Source organism: Nymphalis io, chromosome 29, assembly GCF_905147045.1.
Source record: "Nymphalis io chromosome 29, ilAglIoxx1.1, whole genome shotgun sequence".
Classification (NCBI taxonomy): Eukaryota; Metazoa; Arthropoda; class Insecta; order Lepidoptera; family Nymphalidae; genus Nymphalis; species Nymphalis io.
Window position 1 is genome coordinate 5,438,705 of NC_065916.1, and position 22,954 is coordinate 5,461,658.

At 35.8% G+C, this 22,954-nt stretch overlaps 2 protein-coding genes and 1 long non-coding RNA gene across 4 annotated transcripts in view; 1 reads left to right on the forward strand and 2 right to left on the reverse strand.

Annotated features, from left to right (window-relative positions):
* The window catches only part of LOC126779531 (glycerol-3-phosphate acyltransferase 4), a 29,611-nt gene extending 9,950 nt beyond the window's left edge, over positions 1–19,661 (reverse strand). For both annotated transcript variants that reach the window (XM_050503593.1, XM_050503592.1), the window contains exons 1-5: positions 19,456–19,661; positions 3,990–4,116; positions 3,226–3,350; positions 2,267–2,403; positions 905–1,010 (exon numbers count right to left, since the gene is read on the reverse strand). In XM_050503593.1, the coding sequence (XP_050359550.1) occupies positions 905–1,010; positions 2,267–2,403; positions 3,226–3,350; positions 3,990–4,116; positions 19,456–19,608 (648 nt within the window). In that variant the 5' untranslated portion in view covers positions 19,609–19,661. The remainder of the gene's footprint in view (positions 1–904; positions 1,011–2,266; positions 2,404–3,225; positions 3,351–3,989; positions 4,117–19,455) is intronic.
* Positions 1–22,954, reverse strand: part of LOC126779720 (uncharacterized) — a 71,420-nt gene that overhangs the window by 9,950 nt on the left and 38,516 nt on the right. The window lies entirely within an intron of this gene.
* LOC126779704 (ATP synthase subunit e, mitochondrial) lies at positions 19,893–22,460 on the forward strand. The gene is made up of 3 exons (XM_050503865.1): positions 19,893–20,064; positions 21,491–21,647; positions 22,234–22,460. Exons 1-3 carry the CDS (start codon positions 20,014–20,016, stop codon positions 22,272–22,274), a joined length of 249 nt encoding a protein of 82 aa, XP_050359822.1. The 5' UTR covers positions 19,893–20,013; the 3' UTR covers positions 22,275–22,460.

The window sequence follows — 22,954 nt, forward strand, 5'->3', positions numbered from 1 at the left end:
AATAAATAGAAACTTTTTTAATATTTTTCTAAACGTTAATATACAATTGAGAACTGACATACGAATGACGTTTAATGGTATAAATAGAAACGAATTTAAATCATTAGTTTTAAATAAATAGATTTTAATTATATATTTAAGTTATATATGAACAAAAATTAATACATAAGGATTACTTACTTTAAAAAAGCATATGCAAGTAATTTAATTTGTGATAAAGAGAAACTACGGAGTTTCTTTTCGATTCTTGTGGGTAGAATTTAAATTCAATTTAATTCTATTTTCAAATAACTTAACCCGTAGGAAGAAATCGCTAGTAAAACATACAATAGAAATTCTCATTGAGGGTTTACATATATAAGGCATCAATGACCGCCGTTGGTCTATTGGTTAGATATGAGGCCGGAGATCCGGAGGACCTGTGTTCAAATCCTAGGTCGGGCCAATAAAAAGTTATGAGGTTTTTCTGTTGAAAGTTCTCAATAGCAGCCCGGAGTCTGAAAGTTGGAAGTGTTTACACTCCCGTGCCTCGGAAAGCACGTAACGGCGTTGTTCTTGGGCCTGAACTCTCCGGTCGTGTCGGATTGCCGTCCCATCGGATTATGGGAGTTAGGGAATAGAGAGTGCACCTGTGTTTGCGTACACATTCGTGCACTATAATATGTCCTGCGCAGTTGGCTAACATCTCTTGATATTGGCCGCCGTGGCTGAAATCGGGCAAGAGGACATTATAAGGCATCAATGTTAATACTAAAATATATATTATTTAAAAAACATCGTTTGTTAATGAGTCAACATGTCAGTTTTCAATAGTCTTAACTGCTTAACAAGGTTAAAGTGTTTCAAATAATTTCATCTAATTTTAACTAATGTTTATTCTAGTGTGTTACGTTGTATGACTCACCCCAATGATGAAGATCAGGACCCTGAGGGGTAGTAGGAAGAAGTACCTAACTACGAAACCCATAGCCCAGATGATCGTCAAGCGCCATGTTAAGAATTCGTATTGTCTGAAAGTAAAAAAAAAATATGTACTTACTAATTAAATAATAATAATAAGCGTCTTTCGGCGCTGATTCGAAAGCGCATACTAACATTTTTTGGACACGTCTCCCGGCAAGGAAATGATTCCATTGAGCGCCTTGTTATTCAAGGCAAGGTGGATGGCATTAGACCACGTGGAAGGACGGTCATGCGATGGACCGACCAAATAAAAACAACTGTTGGAGGTCCTATGCACGAATGCACCAGGCTCACCACTAACAGGGACTTATGTCGAAGGCTCGTGAGGCGAATAACATCTGCGCCGAATAATTCATAATACTTCATGGCGACCACGACCGTTCTGACAAGAGTGTCACGACGAAAAAGAAGAAGAATTAAATAATATATATAAATATAATACATATATAAGCGAAATACCACTCATCACGATATCTCCTAAACTATTTACTGGTGGTAGGGCTTTGTGCTCGTCTGGGTAGGTACCACCCACTCATCAGATATTCTACCGCAAAACAGCAGTACTTGGTGTTGTTATGATCCAGTTTCAAGGGTGAGTGAACCAGTGTAATGGGCATGAACAGGCACAAGGGACATAACATCTTAGTTCCCATGGTTAGTGGCGCAATGGCGACGTAAGCGATGGTTAACATTTCTTACAATGCTAATGTCTATGGGCGTTGGTGACCACTTACCATCAGGTGACCCATATGCTCGTTCGCCTTCCTATTCTATAAAAAAAAAAGAAAGACTTCGAGCGTCTGGCGAGTACGCATAAGATTTCAAACGTCAGATGACGTCAGCGTGAGATTTGTTATTGTTTGTTGTGTGCGTGAGATTAAACATAGTAGTTACATATTACAATTTCGTTTGTACAAATTAATTTAATTCCAATCAGGTGGGTGTAACGCTGTACTCCTTGCTAGGTTATAAAATAATCTTTATTAAAGAGTAACAGTCGCGTTTCCTTTTCTGTGTCACAAAATTATTATGTACAACATGTTTTCTCTTAAAGACTTTCTATAACAATATTAGTCTCCATAGTTAAAATTCAATAAGAATATGCGTGTGTTTGTGTGTGTGATAGAGTGTGTGTGTGTGTATTATGCTGTATGTTTCCCAAAAATAAATAAATATTTTCTGAGCAGACTAGTCCGATAAGAATGCCCACCATGGCCAATATCGGTGCCAATATCATACCCAGGAGCACCATTGCTATTTACCATCCAAGAAAACCTTGATTATAAAATAAAACTGAACTTACCTATTAGTTCTCGTGAGGAGATTCCAACTCCGGAGCTCTTCAGCTTCGAAAACTGAAGTCACTTGGTCTTCGATGATCGATTCCATGCCGGCCTTGACGAGATCCATGCAATGGTGAAGATGGAACTCTAAATTCGTCTGGAAATTATGAAAAAAAAAAAACCGTTCAAACTGCTTCTGTTAATAAGTAAAAATTTATAGGAACGCTTTTGTGTTATAATATTAGTAAGTTCGTGGATGATACCACACCTTGAGAATGGATCGATCGATGGTCTGCCTAGTTTTCTTAATTATCTTATAAAAGCACCAGACACAAAAAAAAACTTGCTGATTTCCTGCAGTTCTTCAATATTAAAAGGTAGTTGCCCGAACATGAAAAGGGGCTTTTCAGAAAAAGTGACATTAGTGTTTGAACTTTGTCAATTTTTCTATTATAAAATTATCCACAGCGGCACACAGACATGGACATCCGATCCTTGGGTAAGTGGTCCACCCGATGGTGAATTGTCACCACCGCCCAGACATTGGTGCTGTTAGAAGTAATTACACTACATCACAAACCTTGGGAACTAAGTTGTTATAGAAAGCAAAATATGATGAGATGACTTGCACAAAGTCTAGGTGGGGTTTTGTGTTCGCCCTCCTGGGTAGGTGGTTCCCCACTCATCAGATATTCTACCACCAAACAGCAATACTTAGTATTATTGTAGCGTTGCGTTGAAGGGTTAGTGAACTAGTAACTACAGGCACAAGGGACATAACATCTTAGTTCCCAAGTTTAGTGTTGCATTGGCGATGTAAATGTGGATGGAATCGTTAATATTTCTTACATCGCCAATGTCTATAGGCAGTGGTGACCACTTAACATCGGGTGGTCCATTTGCCCATCCGCCTACCTATAACATAAAAAAAGACAAAGCCCTGCCCAACCAATAAAATACGTACTTCGAAATGCCATACCTCCAATTTTCCGGGATCCGTTGTATGTCCATTCTGAACACGCTCCTGGCTCGCACTCCCCTTGTAGTTCAGCTCTGGCGAGGGACCCAATATTTCTTGTCGTTCGATCACACTTGTTTTCGTACCTGTGGGATGACGAATATTTTTTTTTATATTTTGTCTTCTAGTCTCCACAGACGTGCTGTCCGTGGACCGTACATTTGTTATATCTTGTTACCGATTAATAGTTCGGTAATTTTATGTGCTTGTATGTTTTCAAATCATATAAAATTTTTTGGATTGCAAATTTGGTCGCCATCTTTTTTATAAGATATTATATACATACATATATATAATAAATAATATTATTCACATCTGCTGTGAGTGAGTAGCATTTCTTATTGCTTTGTTTGTTATTTTTAGAGTATTAGAATTGTTTCTTTGTTTTAATACACTTATCTTATTTTAAGATTTTAATATTTAATTTTAAGTACAATCTTAAAATGCTCTTTTTGTTTAATATTGTTGTAAATACATCCAGAGTACAACTTTGCATTACTTTTTTTTTATATGCCGGGAAGGCAAATGATTCCACTTCACCTGATGGAAAGTCCATGCCGATGATGTTACAAATATTTAGTTTATATGGGAGTTCAGTGGTTATAAAAAAATTTATCCAGCGCGATTTTTAAAGTGACGCAAAAGTGACGAGCACCATCTATTGACAACATTATGAATCACGGGTTACAAAAACAACCTTGGTAAGATTATTATCATTGTCTTACCATTGACACCGTTTTCCTTGACGGTCGCTGATGGTGGCTTGTTATCATCAACCACTGGTGTTTCCTCTTCATCGGAACTGTCGGTCCTTTGCAGCTTCTTGGCGACTTCGATGTGCTGCCTGCCATACTGGAAAGAATAAAAGAAATATGACGTCAGCACAAAACGCTGTTTAGCGGATGATAATTTAAACGATGCTCCGTCTTCTTATTTCGAATGTCGAATCAATGATGACAGAAAAAGAAAAATCTATGTTCAACTAAACAGTCGCTTAGCAACGTTCATAAATTAGGCGGTTAATATACTTCTCATGCGTATTATAGTAATTTGTCTTCTATGCTAATGGCTCGTGTTTAATTTTCGACCACTGTGAAGGACGTCATAATTTTTTTTTTATGTTATAGGTACGTGGATAGGCAAATAGGTCACCTGATGTTAAGTGGTCGCCACCACTAATTGATATTTGCGACGTAAATCATTCCTTACAACGCCAATGCGACACCAAACTTGGGAACGAAGATGTTATGTCCCTTGTGTAGTTACACTGGCTCACACATCCTTCAAACCGTAACAGCCTGTGAATGTCCCACTGCTGGGCTAAAGGCCTCCTCTCCTCTTTTTGATGAGAAGGTTTGGAGCTTATTCCACCACGCTGCTCCAATGCGGGTTGGTAGAATTCACATGTGGCAGAATTTCAGTGAAATTAGACACATGCAGGTTTCCTCACGATGTTTTCCTTCACCGTAAAGCACGAGATGAATTATAATCACAAATTAAGCACATGAAAATTCAGTGGTGCTTGCCCGGGTTTGAACCCACGATCATCGGTTAAGATTCACGCGTTCTTACCACTGGGCCATCTCGGCTTTTTTTTTTTTTTTTTCCTTTCAACCGAACCTTTTCCTTCAAACCGGAACACAACAATACCAAATACTGCTGTTTTACGGTAGAATATCTGATGAGTGGGTGATACCTACCCAGACGAGCTTGCACAAAGCCCTACCACCAATAAATTAAACAAATAAGTTCGCTGGTGAGTGGATGGTAACCAGAAAATATTACAAAAATCCCCACCATCAATTTTAGACATAGTGTTATTGAAATGTCCAAGCATTTGAATTAAGTTATGTCATGATATTACAAAAAAGTACGTACTTTATGACGTCAGCAGATAATTCAATGTAATTACTTCACACGGCGTACATTTGTAGACAACAAAAAAAAAATTCACAGTAAATACGTATTTTTTGTTCGTTTGATTACAGAGCCAAAAGCAACGTGACTTTGGTTTGAAAGAGATTTCTTTGTTAAATATCTACTCAGGCGTTTGGAGGCCTTTGGACGTAATATCGACTCCTGTGCCGTGACGACAATTTTTCATTACTAGTCTGTCGTAGTGTGTAGTCATTACTAGTCTAATCACCTGCGGCTTCTCGGCCGAGCCGAGATGGCCCAGTGGTTAGAACGCGTGCATCTTAACCGATGATCATGAGTTCAAACCCGGGCAAGCACCACTGAATTTTCATGTGTTTAATTTGTGTTTATAATTAATCTTGTGCTTGACGGTGAAGGAAAACATCGTGATGAAACCTGCGCGTGTCAAATTTCACTGAAATTCTGCCACATGTGTATTCCACCAAACCGTATTGGAGCAGCGTGGTGGAATAAGCTCCAAACCTTCTCCTCAAAAGGGACATTCACAGGCTGTTACTGTTAACTGCGGCTTCGCCTATCTGTATCTTACAGGTGTTAATCATAAATGGCTTGATTTAAAAATTTCATCAAAACCGGTTTAGTGGTTTAATTAAGCATAGCAGAGTTATTTTCGCATTTATAATATTATTATATATCAAACAAATTTTCGCCAGCGGCTGACTCAAAGTGACTATCTGTTATCACGTCAAAATTACTGAACCGAATTTGATGGAATTTGGTATGAAGCAAGCTTGAACCTGAACAAATGACATATGCTTCTTCTTTTTTAACTTACACCTGTCTCCCTCACTCTAACACGCGGGCAAAGTCGCGGACGAAAACCAGTATATAATAATGACATTAATAAATCGAGTACATTTGGGTAACAGTTTATTTAATTCAAAACGTCCATTGTTCATATTCATTTTAGTTTATGAGAATTTTTAAATTTAAATTAATTAAATGGTTTTACGATTCATACATTTTGATTTAAAGTCGTAGACCAGCAAAACCCTTGGCTTTGCCAGAGACGAATTCATGTTGGGGAAAAGTCTAATGCTACAGATTGATACTTAGTGTTCTTGGATACCGATTTGAAAGATCAGTGAGGCAGTGTAACTACAACTACAGACACACGGGACATTACACATATCCCGATGAAAGAAATGATTAAAACGGTTAAAAAAGTCGTGACCACTTACCATCAGGTGGCATATTTGACAGTCTGCTTTACTAACTAAAAAATTTATATTGCCTAAAAATTAAAAATGACTAAATAATTCGTTTTTTATCGTCTTTATAATATACAATAATCTTGTATTAAATAATAGGTTTGTCTTATTTATTTATAATTTTGTCTCTACATATACAAGAATATGACTGATTGACTGACATATCACAGAACTCTACTGGGATTAGACCTTGAAAATTGGCATACGGGTTTTTACATAGTAGATTAGCAGTACAGTACAGTAACAGCATGTTAATGTCCCACTGCTGGGCTAAGGCCTTCTCTCCCTTTTTAAGGTGAAGGTTTAGAGCTTATTCCACCACGCTGCTCCAATGCGGGTTGGTAGAATACACATGATGGTAGAAATTAGACACATGCAGGTTTCCTCACGATGTTTTTCTTCACCGTCAAGCACGAGATGAATTATAATCACAAATTAAGCACATGAAAATTCAGTGGTGCAAGCCCACGATCATCGGTTAAGATTCACGCGTTCCAACCACTAGGCCATCTCGGCTTACAGTAAGTTAGAACTAAGGAATTATTTTCGAAAATTTAACCCTTAAGAGAGCTATGGTATTTGGTATGTAGCGATTCCGAATTATGACGTGAACGAAGCCGCGTGTAAAGCGCTTGTTTAACCTAAAATTCAAATGTAATACATTTCTTGTCAATAAAGCCTTACTTACAAACTTCGATTAGCTTGTCTTTCGAACATTGATCTCTCTTTCTTTCATCATTGATGTGACAATCGAAAGAAGAAGACACAACATATTTAACTAATCGTATCGATTATTTATCGTTAGATTACTCGTCTGGGTAGGTAACCCTCACTCATCAGATATTCTACCGCAAAACAGCAGTACTTGGTATTATTGTCTTTCGGTTTGAAGGGTGAATGAGTCAGTGTAATCACAGGCACAAGGGACATAACACCTTAGTTCCGAAGGTTGGTGGTGCATTGGTGATGTAAGCGATAATTAACATTATTATAACTTACAATGCCAATCTCTATGGGCGTTGGTGGCCAAGTGGCCACAGGTAAGTACCATCAGATGGCCCATATACTCGTCCGCCTTCCTATTCCATAAAAAAATACGAAAAATTAATCATATATTGCGAAATTTTGAATATTTCCATAAGAAATGCCGCACGTAGAATTCTTACATCTACTTATGGCGTCTTAGTATATATTTTTTTATGAATTCATAACGAGTACCATAGATTATTCTAGATCTCGACCAATGATATCGCGTCAATTGAAGGTCAACGTTGTTTGTTTGTCTGTGATTTAAGTAACCGTTAAACGTTAGAGGCATCTTGCGGGCCGGCAAGGCGGTGACGGCTAGTACAGAACATTCTTCCCGACTGTACTGGCCGTAGTCGCGTTTGGACTCTACTACCACTTCCCATCAGGTGGAATAGAGTCATTTGCCATCCCGGACATATAAAAAAAAAAAAAAAAAAACGTTTGAGTGGGGCAGTAAAAGCATACATGGGATGTATGTTTGTAGCGTACTTTGGACTTCGGCCCTCGTATCTCCGCAATCATTAAATTCTAAGTAATCGTGCCACAGAACAAAGTACATAAGTCGTGTTATGAATCAGTATTAATATTTAATTATTATATATTTATAAATAATATTATATAATGTTCGTGAATGAAAAGATGTTGAAATTCGGTACATGACTCCCCATTTTTTTTGGTGGTAGGGCTTTGTGCCCGCCTGCGTAGGTGATGTACCTACTCATCGCCAAATAGTAATACATAGTATTTTTGTTTTCCGTTTAATGGTGAGTGAGATAGTGTAACTACAGGACGAGGGTCATAACATCTTAGTTTCCAAGGTTGGTGGCGTATTGACAATGTAAGGGATGATGGTATAGGCCACCTGAGTCAGTCGTCACCATCGTCAGACATTGGCAGTTTAAGAAATATTTACCATAACTTGCATTGCCAATGCGATCAACCTTGGGAGACTTGTCTGCAGTTATATTGGCACACTCACCTTTCAAACGTATCTAGAATATACGAAGAGGGATTGGTACCTACACAGACTTTTTTTAACGCTGGAAAAACGCATAACGCTTTTCCCTCACGGGAACAGTAAGGGTACTGGGCTCGCCGGTGTCCAAGGCGCCGAGTGCGCTCCGAACATCGGAATACCCACTAAAAAACCAGCGGTACCCTTTCCGTCTTAACGAGGAGCGCCACGGGATCGCTTGCGCATGCTACCTACACAGGCTTGACCGAAGTCCCACCAAGTATAATAGCTATAATAATCACACAATTTATAGTTTCTTCTGGCCTTACATCACGTGTCAACCTGTGTGTCACGTCACAAAGGTTAATCGTACATTCCTATTCTGTGTTAAAATGACTTTACATAATAAAACAGGAAATTTCGTCGCGTTTCAATTGACACTTGACCGACTTCAAATGCTGATGATGATGTTTTAACGATTTTTGTCGCGGACATGCTCGTTGGTCTATTAGCTAGCTTATAGTCACAATCCGATTTCAAATCTCGGCTCGAGCAAATTTATATATTTTTTTAAAGATTTTCTGTCAATAATTTCTTAGTAGCAGCCAGGAATCTCGCAGGTATGTTTTTTTTTCGGATTGTGTAATACTGTTGGCCTTACTGGGCTCTACAGCGTCACCGGGCGGGATGGGCGAGTTGAACTCAGCCGGATGTTGGGAGCCACACAGGGCTCAAGAGAGACGGACGTCCTAAGGGTGCCTCCTGTGAGGCCGGACCTCGGCTTAGGACTCCGTTGAAATCGGTAGGGAGCAGGTATGTACACTCCAATGCCTCGGGAAAGTACCTAAAGCTGGTAAGCGCCTATGCTCTCAACAGTCGTATCGGATCGATGTCCCATCGGATTATGAGAGTGAGGGCATATAGAGTGCACTTTAATAATGTAATATTCCTATTACATGCTTTTATATTTTTATTTTCCTTTGTTCGAATGTGCAATAAAGATATTTATTATTATCATTAAATCCTTTGTAGTCAAACTCTATTAAGAATGGCCGATGACCGAAATCCATCAAGAGTAGTATTGGCTAAGTCACTTGACCGATAAATTAATTAATGTATACAGGTAAACATACCGAATACAATGATACATACATTAAAATTATGAACGTAAATAATATTAGATAGAGATGGTCCAGTGGTAAGAACGCGTGAATCTTAACCGACGATCGCGGGTTCAAACCCGGACGAGCACCATTGAATTTTCATGTGCTTAATTTGTGATTATAATTCATCTCGTGCTTTACGTTGAACATCGGGAGGAAACCCGCATGCGTCTAATTTCAATTGAAATTTTGCCACGTGTATTCCACCAACCCGCATTGCAGCAGCGTGGTGGACTAAGCTCCAACCCTTCTTCTCGAAAAGGGAGCCTTAGCCCAGCAGTGGGACATTCACAGACTGTTACACAATATTAAGCTAGATTACATTCCTAAGCATGTGTAATCGTAATCCACATTAAAATAATATCTTATACTTTATAAATAATCTTAAAAACAATAAATATTTATATACAGTCAAAAAAACAAATTAATTAAAAAAGGAACATGAAATTGTCACACCACACACTTGTCACGTTAATAGTCAAAATAATAAGCGAACGAAACTGCGAAGCGCAACTACGTTTATAATAATACTACTTTCCCCCGCGGATTTACCCACGTAAGGGTGGGGAGTGTTATACCCTTCACTGTACCCATGAGAACAGACATGCTCAAACGATCAACATGAAGGTTTCATGTTGAAAATTCTCAGTAACAGCCCGGAGTCTGAATATTGGTAGTGTGTACACTTCCGTGCCTCGAAAAGCACGTAAATCCGTTGGTTTTGCGCCTGAACTCTTTCCGGTCGTGTAGGATTGCCGTCCCATCGGATTATGAGATTTAGGGAATATAGAGTGCACACACTCGTGCACTATAATATCTCCTGAGCAGTTGGCTAATCTCTCTTGAGATTGGCCGCCGTGGCCTAAATCGGTCTGGAAGCCATTATATATATATATATAATATACTATACTTGCTAATATATATATATATATATATATATATATTAGCAAAATATGGACCGCTTGAAACACGTTCCTTAGCACGAATTACGTATTGAACTTGACATAATTAATATAGAATCTGTATTTTCAATATAATTGACTTATCTATCCGATAATGTGACCCAACGCTTAATTACATATAAGATAATGGAAAATTAACATGATATGACATGACTTAACAGAATACTGGAAAAACATTGCAATTCTATCACTGTCACGTATTATTGAACAAATTACTCCATCGCATCTGTCTGTATGTCCGCAATAAACTCAAAAACTACCGACCGATTTCCATGACGATCTCCATCGATGGACCGAGTGACTCATGAGGAAGATTTTGGTGTATTATTTTTTTTTTGTATAATCTGTCTGAAATATTACTTTAATACTTTATTGTACATCACACCACAAAGAGAAAAATACAAAACATGTATACTGCCTAAATAAATGTACAATTATGGCGACCTTATCGCTACATAGCGATCTCTTTCAGGCAACCAACGGTGTGAGTAATTACAGATAGGATATGGGTTAGGTGGTGGTATGCATAAAATAATATTAATATTTAATTAAAACAAACCCAATTATTAAATGTAAATATAAAATACACATACTATATATATATCCATAAATAAATTATATTATCAGTACATACAAATGTATCAGTGATTGTTGGAGATTTTTGTGAATATCATGCCGATTGAAGCTTTACTGAGTGCTTTGGAAACCAATAGTTCTATTATGTATAAACATATATATATATATATATATATATATATATATTTACTGGTGGTAGGGCTTTGTGCAAGCTCGTCTGGGTAGGTACCACCCACTCATCAGATATTCTACCGCAAAACAGCAATACTTGATATTGTTGTGTTCCGGTTTGAAGGGTGAGTGAGCCAGTGTAATTACAGGCACAAGGGACATAAAATCTTAGTTCCCAAGGTTGGTCGCGCATTGGCTATGTAAGCGATGGTTGACATTTCTTACAATGCCAATGTCTAAGGGCGTTTGGTGACCACTTACCATCAGGTGGCCCATATGCTCGTCCGCCTTCCTATTCTATAAAAAATAAAAAAAAATAAACGTAAGTATGAAGCAAGCTTGAATCTTGTATATAGGCTACTTTTTATACCTAGTTCCGCTCCTAAAACGCGGGCGAATCCGTGGGCGAAAACTAGTACATAATAAAATTGTTGTAAACATATTGTGACGAATTACAAGTATTTATTGAAAACATGTCGAAGGGAATCTCGAGCTCAAAGTTTATAAATAACAATTTCATGGATAAAGACAGTTCCATTGTATAAACTAACCCCTTATATACTATAAGACAATACTACGCAAATAACATGAATACCGTAACAGTCTGTGAATTTCCCACTGCTGGGCTAGAGGCCTCCTCACCCTTTTTTAAGGAGAAAGTTTGGAGCTTATTCCACCACGCTGCTCCAGTGCGGGTTGGTGGAATACACATGTGGCAGAATTACAGTGAAATTAGACACATGCAGGTTTCCTCACGATGTTTTCCTTCACCGTAAAGCACGAGATGATTTATAATCACAAATTAAGCACATGAAAATTCAGTGGTGCTTACCCGGGTTTGAACCCACGATCATCGGTTAAGATTCACGCGTTCTTACCACTGGGCCATCTCGGCTAACAAGAATACACTAATAGATAAATATTAGCATCGGTTAGTTTTAGTAGTCTAACTTTTATAACCGCGTATACTGTGGAGCTGAGTCACATTCCACTGTAATACACCATTTGTTTTCCTAAAGCGTTATTAACCATGCGTCTGTCTATTACGCTGTAACCGCTAAATCACTCAACCGAATCTGACCACCGAAAAGATTCCCAACTAATATTACGAAGACGCAAGTGTTAATTGTATCTTTCATAACTTAAGCTTTTGGAAAACGACACATGCCCACTTCCCGTTTTTTTTTTTTTTTTTTTTTTTATAGTAAAGGAAGGCGGACGAGCATATGGGCCACCTGATGGTAAGTGGTCACCAACGCTCTTAGACATTGGCATTGTAAGAAATGTCAACCATCGCTTACATATCCAATGCGCCACCAACCTTGGGAACTAAGATTTTATGTCCCTTGTGCCTGTAATTACACTGGCTCACTCACCCTTCAAACCGGAACACAACAATATCAAGTATTGCTGTTTTGCGGTAGAATATCTGATGAGTGGGTGGTACCTACCCAGACGAGCTTGCACAAAGCCCTACCACCGTTGACTAGTTACCCTTGCGGGTAACTAGTCAACCATTAATTAAAAAAGGCACTGCTTTACTGGTTGGTGGATAAATACACGTATTTTAATTACACCGAGTACGAGATAAATGTTTAAAATAAAAAAAAAAACTTTGTGGTAGGGCCTTCTGCAAGCCCTTCAGGGTTGGTACCATATATAACATCTTAATTCTAAAGGCCGAGGTCGCATTTGCGATATACAGCACCGATGTCTACGGTGATGTGCTGGTGACCACTTACCATCAGGTGGCCCATTTGCCGGTTCATTTTTCTTTATAAAATAAAAAAAAAAACATCAAATTAGAACCTACGACCTTCACAACAACAACAAACAACTATATTAATATCACGATATTTTTAAAAAAATAAGTTAAAACATATGTACTTATATATATATTTGTGTATGAACAACGTAATTAAAAAATAATGACATGACAAGTTCACACTATCACCGGTACGTGCGAACTAACATACATACATTCAATATCAACGTTACGTTTTAAAGATCATCATTCACAAAGATCATTGTTCAAATCGAAACAAAGTATTTTTAAACACAAAGTAAATATTACGAATATGAGACAGTGACCGATAGTGTTCATACATCATTCGTTCGCTTTATTATATTTTTATGTCAATGTCGAAATCATTCAATATAGAAGCGTTACACTTACTTATCGATTGTCATAAATCTACCACCGGTTCGGAAATAATACGTCACGGACCTGGGAAGAACAGGCGAACGAAACTCAACGGGGATATTTTTTTTTATACCTCATCCTTTACAATAACATATATTTTTATTTTAAATAACCTGGAGGCGATCGTTTCATTCCCAAGGTGAGCAATCATTTAAAAAGACATTGGTTGTGTAATAACCTTTAGATGTTTAGTATCCGTTTGCCGTGGAGTGCCGGCTTAGAATTGTACTCCCCCAATCTCATCCCGTGGGTGTCGTAAGAGGCGACTAATGGACGGGGAAAAGGTGGCATGGGCAGCAGCGTCCCACCCGTATACAACGTACCCCCTTGCACTCATCAACACGCCTGCCCAGCACGGCGATGGGAAAACCCTTCTACATAGTAGATGCTCCTAAAGGACCGGGAGCTTTGGCGCAACTTGGGAGAGGCCTATGTTCAGCAGTAAACTACGATTGGCTGTTGATTGATTGATTGTTTAGTATCCTTTGTGTTTATGGACGGGGGGAGCGGCCAAAATAATAACAGCACATAAACTTGTCGCTCTTGTCTGATTGAAGTCACATTGAAATATGGCCGGAATTGCTACGATTTATATTTTAATTTTTAACTTCAAATACGTAGATACGGGTAAGCGGTAAGCATTGCCCATTGTGTAGAATAGTGAGTGCATTTGTTTACGCACATACTTGAACACAATATACCTCCTATGTAATTGGCTGAGAAAGGCCGATTTGATAGAAATCAAAATACTTTACTGGTGGTAGGACTTCGTGCAAGCTCATCTGGGTAGGTACCACCCGTAACAGCCTGTGAATGTCCCACTGCTGGGCTAAAGGCCTCCTCTCCTCTTTTTGAGGAGAAGGTTTGGAGCTTATTCCACCACGCTGCTCCAATGCGGGTTGGTGGAATACACATGTGGCAGAATTTCAGTGAAATTAGACACATGCAGGTTTCCTCACGATGTTTTCCTTCACCGTAAAGCACGAGATGAATTATAATCACAAATTAAGCACATGAAAATTCAGTGGTGCTTGCCCGGGTTTGAACCCACGATCATCGGTTAAGATTCACGCGTTCTTACCACTGGGCCATCTCGGCTCATCAGATATTCTACCACCCACTCATCAGATATTCTACCGCAAAACAGCAATACTTGATATTGCTGTGTTCCGGTTTGAAGGGTGAGTGAGCCAGTGTAATTACAGGCACAAGGGACATAAAATCTTAGTTCCCAACGTTGGTGGCGCATTGACTATAAGCGATGGTTGACATTTCTTACAATGCCAATGTCTAAGGGCGTTTGGTGACCACTTACCATCAGGTGGCCCATATGCTCGTCCACCCCCCTCCCTTATTCACTATCTTAGGGGTTAAATTTACAAAATTTCCTACTCTCTAAAAGAATGCTAAATTTCATACTTCTGGTCCCAATAGCTTGATCTGTGTTTTATATATTTTATTCAGTGACATATATTATATAGATATTTATATAGAAGAATCGTGCGTTTTAATTTCAAATCAAAATATAATCGCATAAATATCGATATCGATATAAATCCACTTGGTTTCATTTTGTGTATATAATATCGTTATCTTTGAGGACTCTGACCTCACGATGATGTATGTTTTGACGAAAGTTATCGTTGCGTTGTCTGTGTATATAGAATTGTTATGTATTAATAAAGGAAAGTTTTTGAATACCCATATACATTATATAAGGGGATATTAGGTACTTTTATGTACTGTTATTTATCATTTTTATGTGAATGTATGATTGCCTGTGAGTATATAAGACCGCAGATCCCGGGTCTGTTTTGTCACGGCGTCGTAACGTTCTACGTGACGACGTCGTGACGTGTCTGTGTTCGATAGACGTGAGTTGTTTTGAAATCAAACCGGTAGACCCTGAGTTCAGCGCGTTTAAACAAACAATCTCGTGAACTTTTTAATATTAGTGTATTTTAGTTAATTGATATACATGTATGTATATAATTATTTTTTTAAAGTTTGGTCGACTGGACCAAGTGAAGGTCATCAGTCTCCACCCATATACATATTAACTTACTTTCAATGCAAAGGTTGGTGACGTATTAGCGCCAACAACATAATATGTACTTACATACATTTGGGATGAGATAGAAAGATGTTATGTCCCTTGCCTGTATTACACTGCCTCACTCACCCTTCATTTCGGAATACAACAACTCGTAAGTAAGCTGTTGAGCTGTTGTGTTGTTGGGTATGTGAAGAGTGGGTGGTACCCACCCAAACAGACTTGAACAAACCCACCGGATGAATATGTGTGAAATGGAACGTGAAGGGATACAATAAATAATTAATTTAAAAATCAGTTATCAAATAAACTATAATGGATCATATTGGCTTGGACTTTTATCTATTAAATGTTTTATCGAAAACGATTTAGCAGATCCCGATAAGACGTTATTTTGATTATGATTTTGTATTTCTTGCGTTCTGGCAGATTTTTATGACGTAAGATAAAAGATTAAGAGATACGAAGGGCGTGGTGGTATTGATCGCTAAGCCCTGAGGTACCTTTTTATTTGTCTAATTAATAATTAGCTTATCATATTATTTCGATTATTAAGAGCCGAGATGGCCTCTATCTCGGCTCTAAAATTATACACCTAAATGTTTCTCATGAATCACTCGGTCAGACAGCCAAAGTGACGCCGCGGAGGACTTTATTTTATAATATTTAGCGGTAATACGCCATTGGTTTAATGGTACTAGATTCACATCCCAGATCCGGTTATTAATATTTGGTAATTTCTAACGATAAATTCAATCGGAAAAATCATTAGTAAATAAGACGTAATAATATATAAAATATAATTTAGCGCGGAATTAGTGTTTGTAATAATATTGTGTATATAATCATTTAATTAGCATACCTATAATCTATATAATTTAAATGGCGCTTATATAATGACGGTTCAATGTTCCACAGTCTGTTCCCACCACTGGTTGTGTAAAGACGAACTAACATCTTTGAGCTTGAATTGAAGCGATGCCATTGGTCGAGATATTGATTAATATATTGCGTTCATAATAAAAATTCACGAAAATTCGCGTTTTTAATGTCGACGAAGTTGTTATCGGCTCATTGGAATAAAATTAAAGGTACAAATAAATAGAATCCAATAGAGATATGTTATAATTTTTTTTTTATAGAATAGGATTAAAATGATGCCGAGATGGCCCAGTGGTAAGAACGCGTGAATCTTAACCGATGATCGTGGGTTCAAACCCGGGCAAGCACCACTGAATTTTCATGTGCTTAATTTGTGATTATAATTCATCTCGTGCTTTACGATGAAGGAAAACATCGTGAGGAAACCTGCGTGTGTCTAATTTCACTGAAATTCTGCCACATGTGTATTCCACCAACCCGCATTGGAGCAGCGTGGTGGAATAAGCTCCAAAGCCTTCTCCTCAAAAAGAGGAGAGGAAGCCTTTAGCCCAGCAGTGGGACATTAACAGGCTGTTACGAATTATAGAATAGGAAGGCGGACGAGCATATGGGCCACCTTAGACATTGGCATTGTAAGAAATGTCAACCATCGCTTACATAGCCAATGCGCCACCAACCTTGGGAACTAAGATGTTATGTCCCTTGTGCCTGTAATTACACTGGCTCACTCACCCTTCAAACCGGAACACAACAATAACAAGTTCTGCTGTTTTGCGGTAGAATATCTAATGAGTGGGTGGTACCTACCCAGACGAGCTTGCACAAAGCTCTACCACCAGTAATTAAATATATATATATATATACTTGTCTCTTTACTCGGCTTTTCCCGGCGTGTAAAGAGGCGGACGGAAGTGTTATGTAGCATATGTCATATTCTCCTCGCATACCAACGTGTATACAAAATTTCATTATGATTGCTTAAGCAGTTAAAACATAACAAACAAACAAACTCATTTTCGTATATATTTATTAGCAATTATTTTTCAATTACGCCAAGTAGAAAATTCTACCATCCGTTAGCAAAACGAATCGTTTATTGATAATATTAGCCGTAAATCATTCAATGACTTTGTATTTATTTTGTTCTACAATTTTACTATTCATTTACAAATCAAATTATATTTTGTAAATAAAGCATGTCTCGTATTGATAAATAAATATTGTATTTATATATTTAAGGTATAGTAATACTAGTAAATAATTATGCAATTATAAAAATTTTCAAACAATGGTCTTATTTTTGTTTTGATTGTATGCATCCCTCTCCTTATATAAACAACGAAAAAACAAATGTAAATGTCTGAATATGATAAATGAATGAATATGAAATATCCTCCCCGATGGAATATCATTAGTGGTGACCAAAAGTGACAAAACTAAAAATAATATTTCGTTATTTTCTAGAAAATTACTTAAAATCGGTAATTACCATACATCAGATCTTATGAGTCGTTCCATATCTTATTTTTATGTTTTCTGGTGGTAAAAATTAATGGCACAAAACAGCAATACTCTGTATTGTTGTATCAATTAGACGGTCGAATGACAACATTGTTATCGAGAACAAAAAATATTGCTCAGAATTAGCATTCATTTTCATATTCTTTCTCACTCACTCTTCACTTCGAGTCATATCATACATGAAAGTCATGGTTCTGAGGTACAGACTCATATATATTTACTGATTTTTATACGGACTGTACATAATTGAATTTAAGAGTGACATTTGTGGGTGACGGTCAAATAGTTCCTTAGCTTTGATAATAACATGAATCAAATCAATACACGATTAATACATGTACATACTACAATACATGCACACATGAATGATAATTGTATAAAATAATTTAAAATAAACCTAACGCTTCTTCATATGATTTTAAACATTAAATATACATGACGAGTATATAATTGAAGTGATTTATATGAAGTAAATATTACTCCAATTGATTGACCATGTTCCTGTTGATACACTGGCTCACTAACCCTTAAAACTGGAATACAACAACACTAATTATTGTTGTACAATAATTTATTTAATCAATACACAAATTACTTTACGTATAAATGTTATGTAGTCTAGTAAAATACTGCTTTTTTTCATACTGCATCATCAATTGACTTTCGATAGACACGGGGTTGTTGAACTAATCACACCGTAAAACATATTTATATGGTAAACATTTATATATTTGCTGTTCATTTGTATATAGGTAGTTAATTTGTATCATCAAAAACATAATTGCTTAACAAAATTAAAAAACCTGCATTTAAGGGTCATAAACATTGAATGTAGTGTTTTTTTTTTTTTAATTTTATTTAAATTTTAACACACATAATTCATATTTGAATTGTAGTTATATAATATTTAAATTATTACATAGCAGCGGTTACCTTAACAAATATAAAAAAAATTGTTTTTGATAACTCACAAATAGCTATATCAACCCCAAAAAAGAATTTTAAAATCATAGTCAAGCACTTAAATTTTATTTATTTGTATAGATTACTGGCTTTATAATATTGTTGAATAAAGCTAAATTGAATGATATATTGTGTTTATTTTACTTTGTATATTTAATTATATATTGATATTAATATCATCGTGGTTAACATATGTTCTATTTTGCGTTTTAATCATGAAATTAATTCATAATAATTAAAAATGTTAATTAATTACTAATATGCAAAATTTGGTGTTTATTGACAATATATGTATGTAAACTTTAAGTCTCGAAGGTCAAAAAAAAACTTGGAATTCTCGATAACCAATAAGACACCAAATTCATATTAGCAATGAGTAAACAACAATTTCTGTGTCAAACGTTTTGAACGTAAAAAAGATATATATATATCGGCACTGTATCGAACACTTAAACAATCGTATTCAATGTAATTTCTTTAAACAATATGATCAAAATTCGAGATACCTAATGCGGGTGCTACTTAAAAAGCATTATTAATATACTATGCACATATATCACTTACCTCGAAAAGTTTAAGTAATATGTTCACATAAAGCCGCCTTACACCCAAAGATTTTCCAATAGATGCCAAGAATATCACACACAAAATAAGCAGCAGGAACGGCGTGTATAATATAGAAACGGCTACCGACACAAACGACACCATTAACGCCATATTGCCGACTGATTGATTGGAAATTCGAAATTATCAATCGTTTAATGAATGACACGAACGAAAATGGCTTTTACGTCATACTCATTGTGACGTCTTCATTCAATTCTGACAAAGTCATGTCAAATGCATGGAACTGCCATAGCTAAAATATATATACGCTTTTATGCAAATTTTACACCTTCAATACATTTTTTACTATTTCCGTTATTAATTTAAAATAAATTCGAAATATAATGATATATTTAAAAAAACACATATTTATTTTATAAAACAATTTTTATAATAGTAATTATGTTGCATTATATGTGGTAACACTATCACACTATAACCTCTGCGAAGGGAAAATAATTGTAGTTTTTCTAAAAAAATCCTATTTGGATTATAATTTCCTAAAACACTACAAAAATGTCTGATCTTCCTTTTGGACCCCCAGTAAAAGTGTCGCCATTGATCAGGGTAAGTTAATTATTAAAAATTAATAAATTGAAATTATGTAATAGTATTGTTTTTGAACTTACATTCGACATTTAAAAAAAACCTACTTTATTTAAAAATATATATTAATAAAAAAGCTTAACATTATTCTTCTTACTACTTATTACCACCATATTTAATATAGCTTTGTTTATAATATTTGCACTGAAATTTTTGAATAACCTCACTTCATAAAATTAAAAGAATTTTTTTCTGATATAGGGTAATATACTATCGTTCTACTTTTAAATTTTGTGGTTAAATCTCTTTTACATAAGATAGAATAATCATTACTCTTTTTGGAACTATGGGATATATTGTTACATTTTGATAGGAAAAGTATTTAAAAAACATTGGGTACAGAATAGTGAACATGAACATTTTGAAATCGCAAATTTTATATATTTTTGTGAAAATGCAAACCACCACCTTTATTACCACCTTTAGGCATTCATGGTATATATTCCTCATAGTGGTAAACTTTACAGGCCTACAGACCTGGCCTTGCCTTTGACTCTTCACACTTAAAAATAGCTTATACTTCTTACTAAGTTAATGTTTGAGTCGTCTAAAAGACACTATTTACACATCCCATAGTCTCGTTAGAATGTTACTTTCTTTTGTTACAAAAATGAGCCTAATGAGATTGAGTATATGTTAATTGTTAATGCATCCTATATTTATAGCATAAGATTGTGAATAAATTATGAATAAAAGCACGAATATCAAGCTTCCTTCCCATTAATTAGGGATTTACAGTCTTGTTCCCAGTTACTTGCTGCTTGCAAATATTTATTCTACATAGCCCTATTTTGCTTACATGCCTAATTATTTATATCTATCAATCTTGTTATTAAGACGTATTAATAAGTATTAATTAGAATATTAGACATAATAAACTAATTTTATTCAAGATATTCTACCAATTCAATTCCATCTTTACTTTAATCCTTATAAATTTTATTCTAAACAATCTGTCTTCGAATAGGTAACAAGCTATAATTTAGATAAGATTTTTTTAAATCTTTATATTGCACTAGGTATCATTAAACAATTTAGAGAATTTAATTTTTCTAAAAAAGCATTGTTTTATTTTCCTGGGACATTATTCACACATGGCCATCTGAGCCCAAACTAAGCAGAACTTTGGCTATGGAAACCACATAACTGATATACTATATACTTTTTCTTTTGTAAATGTACACTTATATAGATAATTACACCCAGACTCAGGACAAACAGATATGTTCATGCACACAAATCTCTGTCCTGGGTGGGAATCAAACCCATAGTCTTTGGTGTGAAAAGGCAAGTATCTACCAACCACGCCAACTGGCTCGCCGGTTCGTTAGTTACATTATGGAATAAAAAAATATAAATTATAATAATTATTATTGAAACTTTACAGTTTGGTCGTTGGTCATTCCTAACCGCTGGCATCCTCTATGGTGCCTTCCACCAAAATAGGCTGTCAAAGAAAGAAACCAAACTCCGTGAAATTGAAGCTAAGGAGAAGGTTATCAGGGATGCGAAGATGAAGGAAGAGAAGGCCAGAGCAGCTGCTGGTTAGTTAACTTTTTTTGTTATTCAATTTCTTTTCTACTATAATTATTTCACCGAATAATCATTAGCACCATTACTAAATAATAAATTTAGTAAAAGATCCTAAAACATTGTAAGTATTTAATTAACAATTAACGAAATTTAATCAAAAATTTTAGAATCGCTTTTTTTAAACTGTTATTGATATAGTGTTACAACTTTTTAAATAAGGTTGTGTCATAAGGAAACGATTGATTTATTTCTATCACTCTTGACTATAAACAGCTGATAGGATATACATACATGTCAAATGTCAATTTTCTTTGAAATTGTGGTCAAAGTAAGCTTGATATCAGAATGATAGTGCTTAGTTTCTTAGAATGTTTGAATAATTTAAAAACCCTTAGCGCAATATAATTCTTGTAGATAACATATAAAGAGGTAAAAAAATCAAGTGTTTTTTATGATATTTTGTATATTCATTTGTTGTTTTATTTGACAGTGTCTTTTATTTAAACTTTTCTAGGATTTTTTAATTCTAGTTTGACATTCAACAAATAAAATTTATTTCATTTAATTTCTATGCTAATTTTATTATTTGTTTTTCAGCTGAAATGAAGGCCTTGGAAGAGATGATCGCAAAGAAGTGAATACATGTTAACATATAGTTTATAAGGCGATAGTGGATACCATCTGTGTTGCCATATTAAAATACACCTTGTTACATAATACTAGATAAAACTTATGTTCTATGGTAGCATTGATTATTTTACAATGGCAATAATTCCATCATGTTTATAATAAATGTATTTATGAAATATAGGTGATTAAAGTATTATCTTTGTTTTCTTTTTTTTTATTTACCTGTAATTTAATGGAATTATTGAGCTTAAGCTGTGAGATTAAGCTGTGATGAGTGATCATTATCTTGCCCTTATTGCAGTCAGTAGAACTTTATTGGCTGGTAGTCTGTCACAACCAGATATAACTCAAGCATTGAAGCACAATAGTTTTATGACATTTCCGCGCCGTGTGTGTAGTGTAACACTGCCATACTTCACAATTCGAACTACCACTGACAATTTCTTGACATTAAATTCAGTTATTTTTATTGACCTTTGATGGTAACTAGGGTAGGATTTGATATCTTGGCTGCTACACTTACTCCCTGAAAATTAACTTAATCTCCATACGGGTAATTATTTTTAAGAGGTGTAATGGACACGGATTTTTAAACGCACGTCGTGTCGTGATAAAATAAAAATAACACCAAGATTTGCCGCTACTAAATCATAAAGGCAGTCATTGAGAGTTCAAAAGGTACTCCATA

Excerpts from the sequence above, each read along its gene's own strand:
- LOC126779704 (XM_050503865.1), top strand. The coding sequence starts at position 20,014 with ATGTCTGATCTTCCTTTTGGACCCCCAGTAAAAGTGTCGCCATTGATC. Across the intron at positions 20,065-21,490 it reads AAGTGTCGCCATTGATCAGG|TTTGGTCGTTGGTCATTCCT; the intron begins GTAAGTTAATTA and ends GAAACTTTACAG. Across the intron at positions 21,648-22,233 it reads GAAGGCCAGAGCAGCTGCTG|CTGAAATGAAGGCCTTGGAA; the intron begins GTTAGTTAACTT and ends TTTGTTTTTCAG.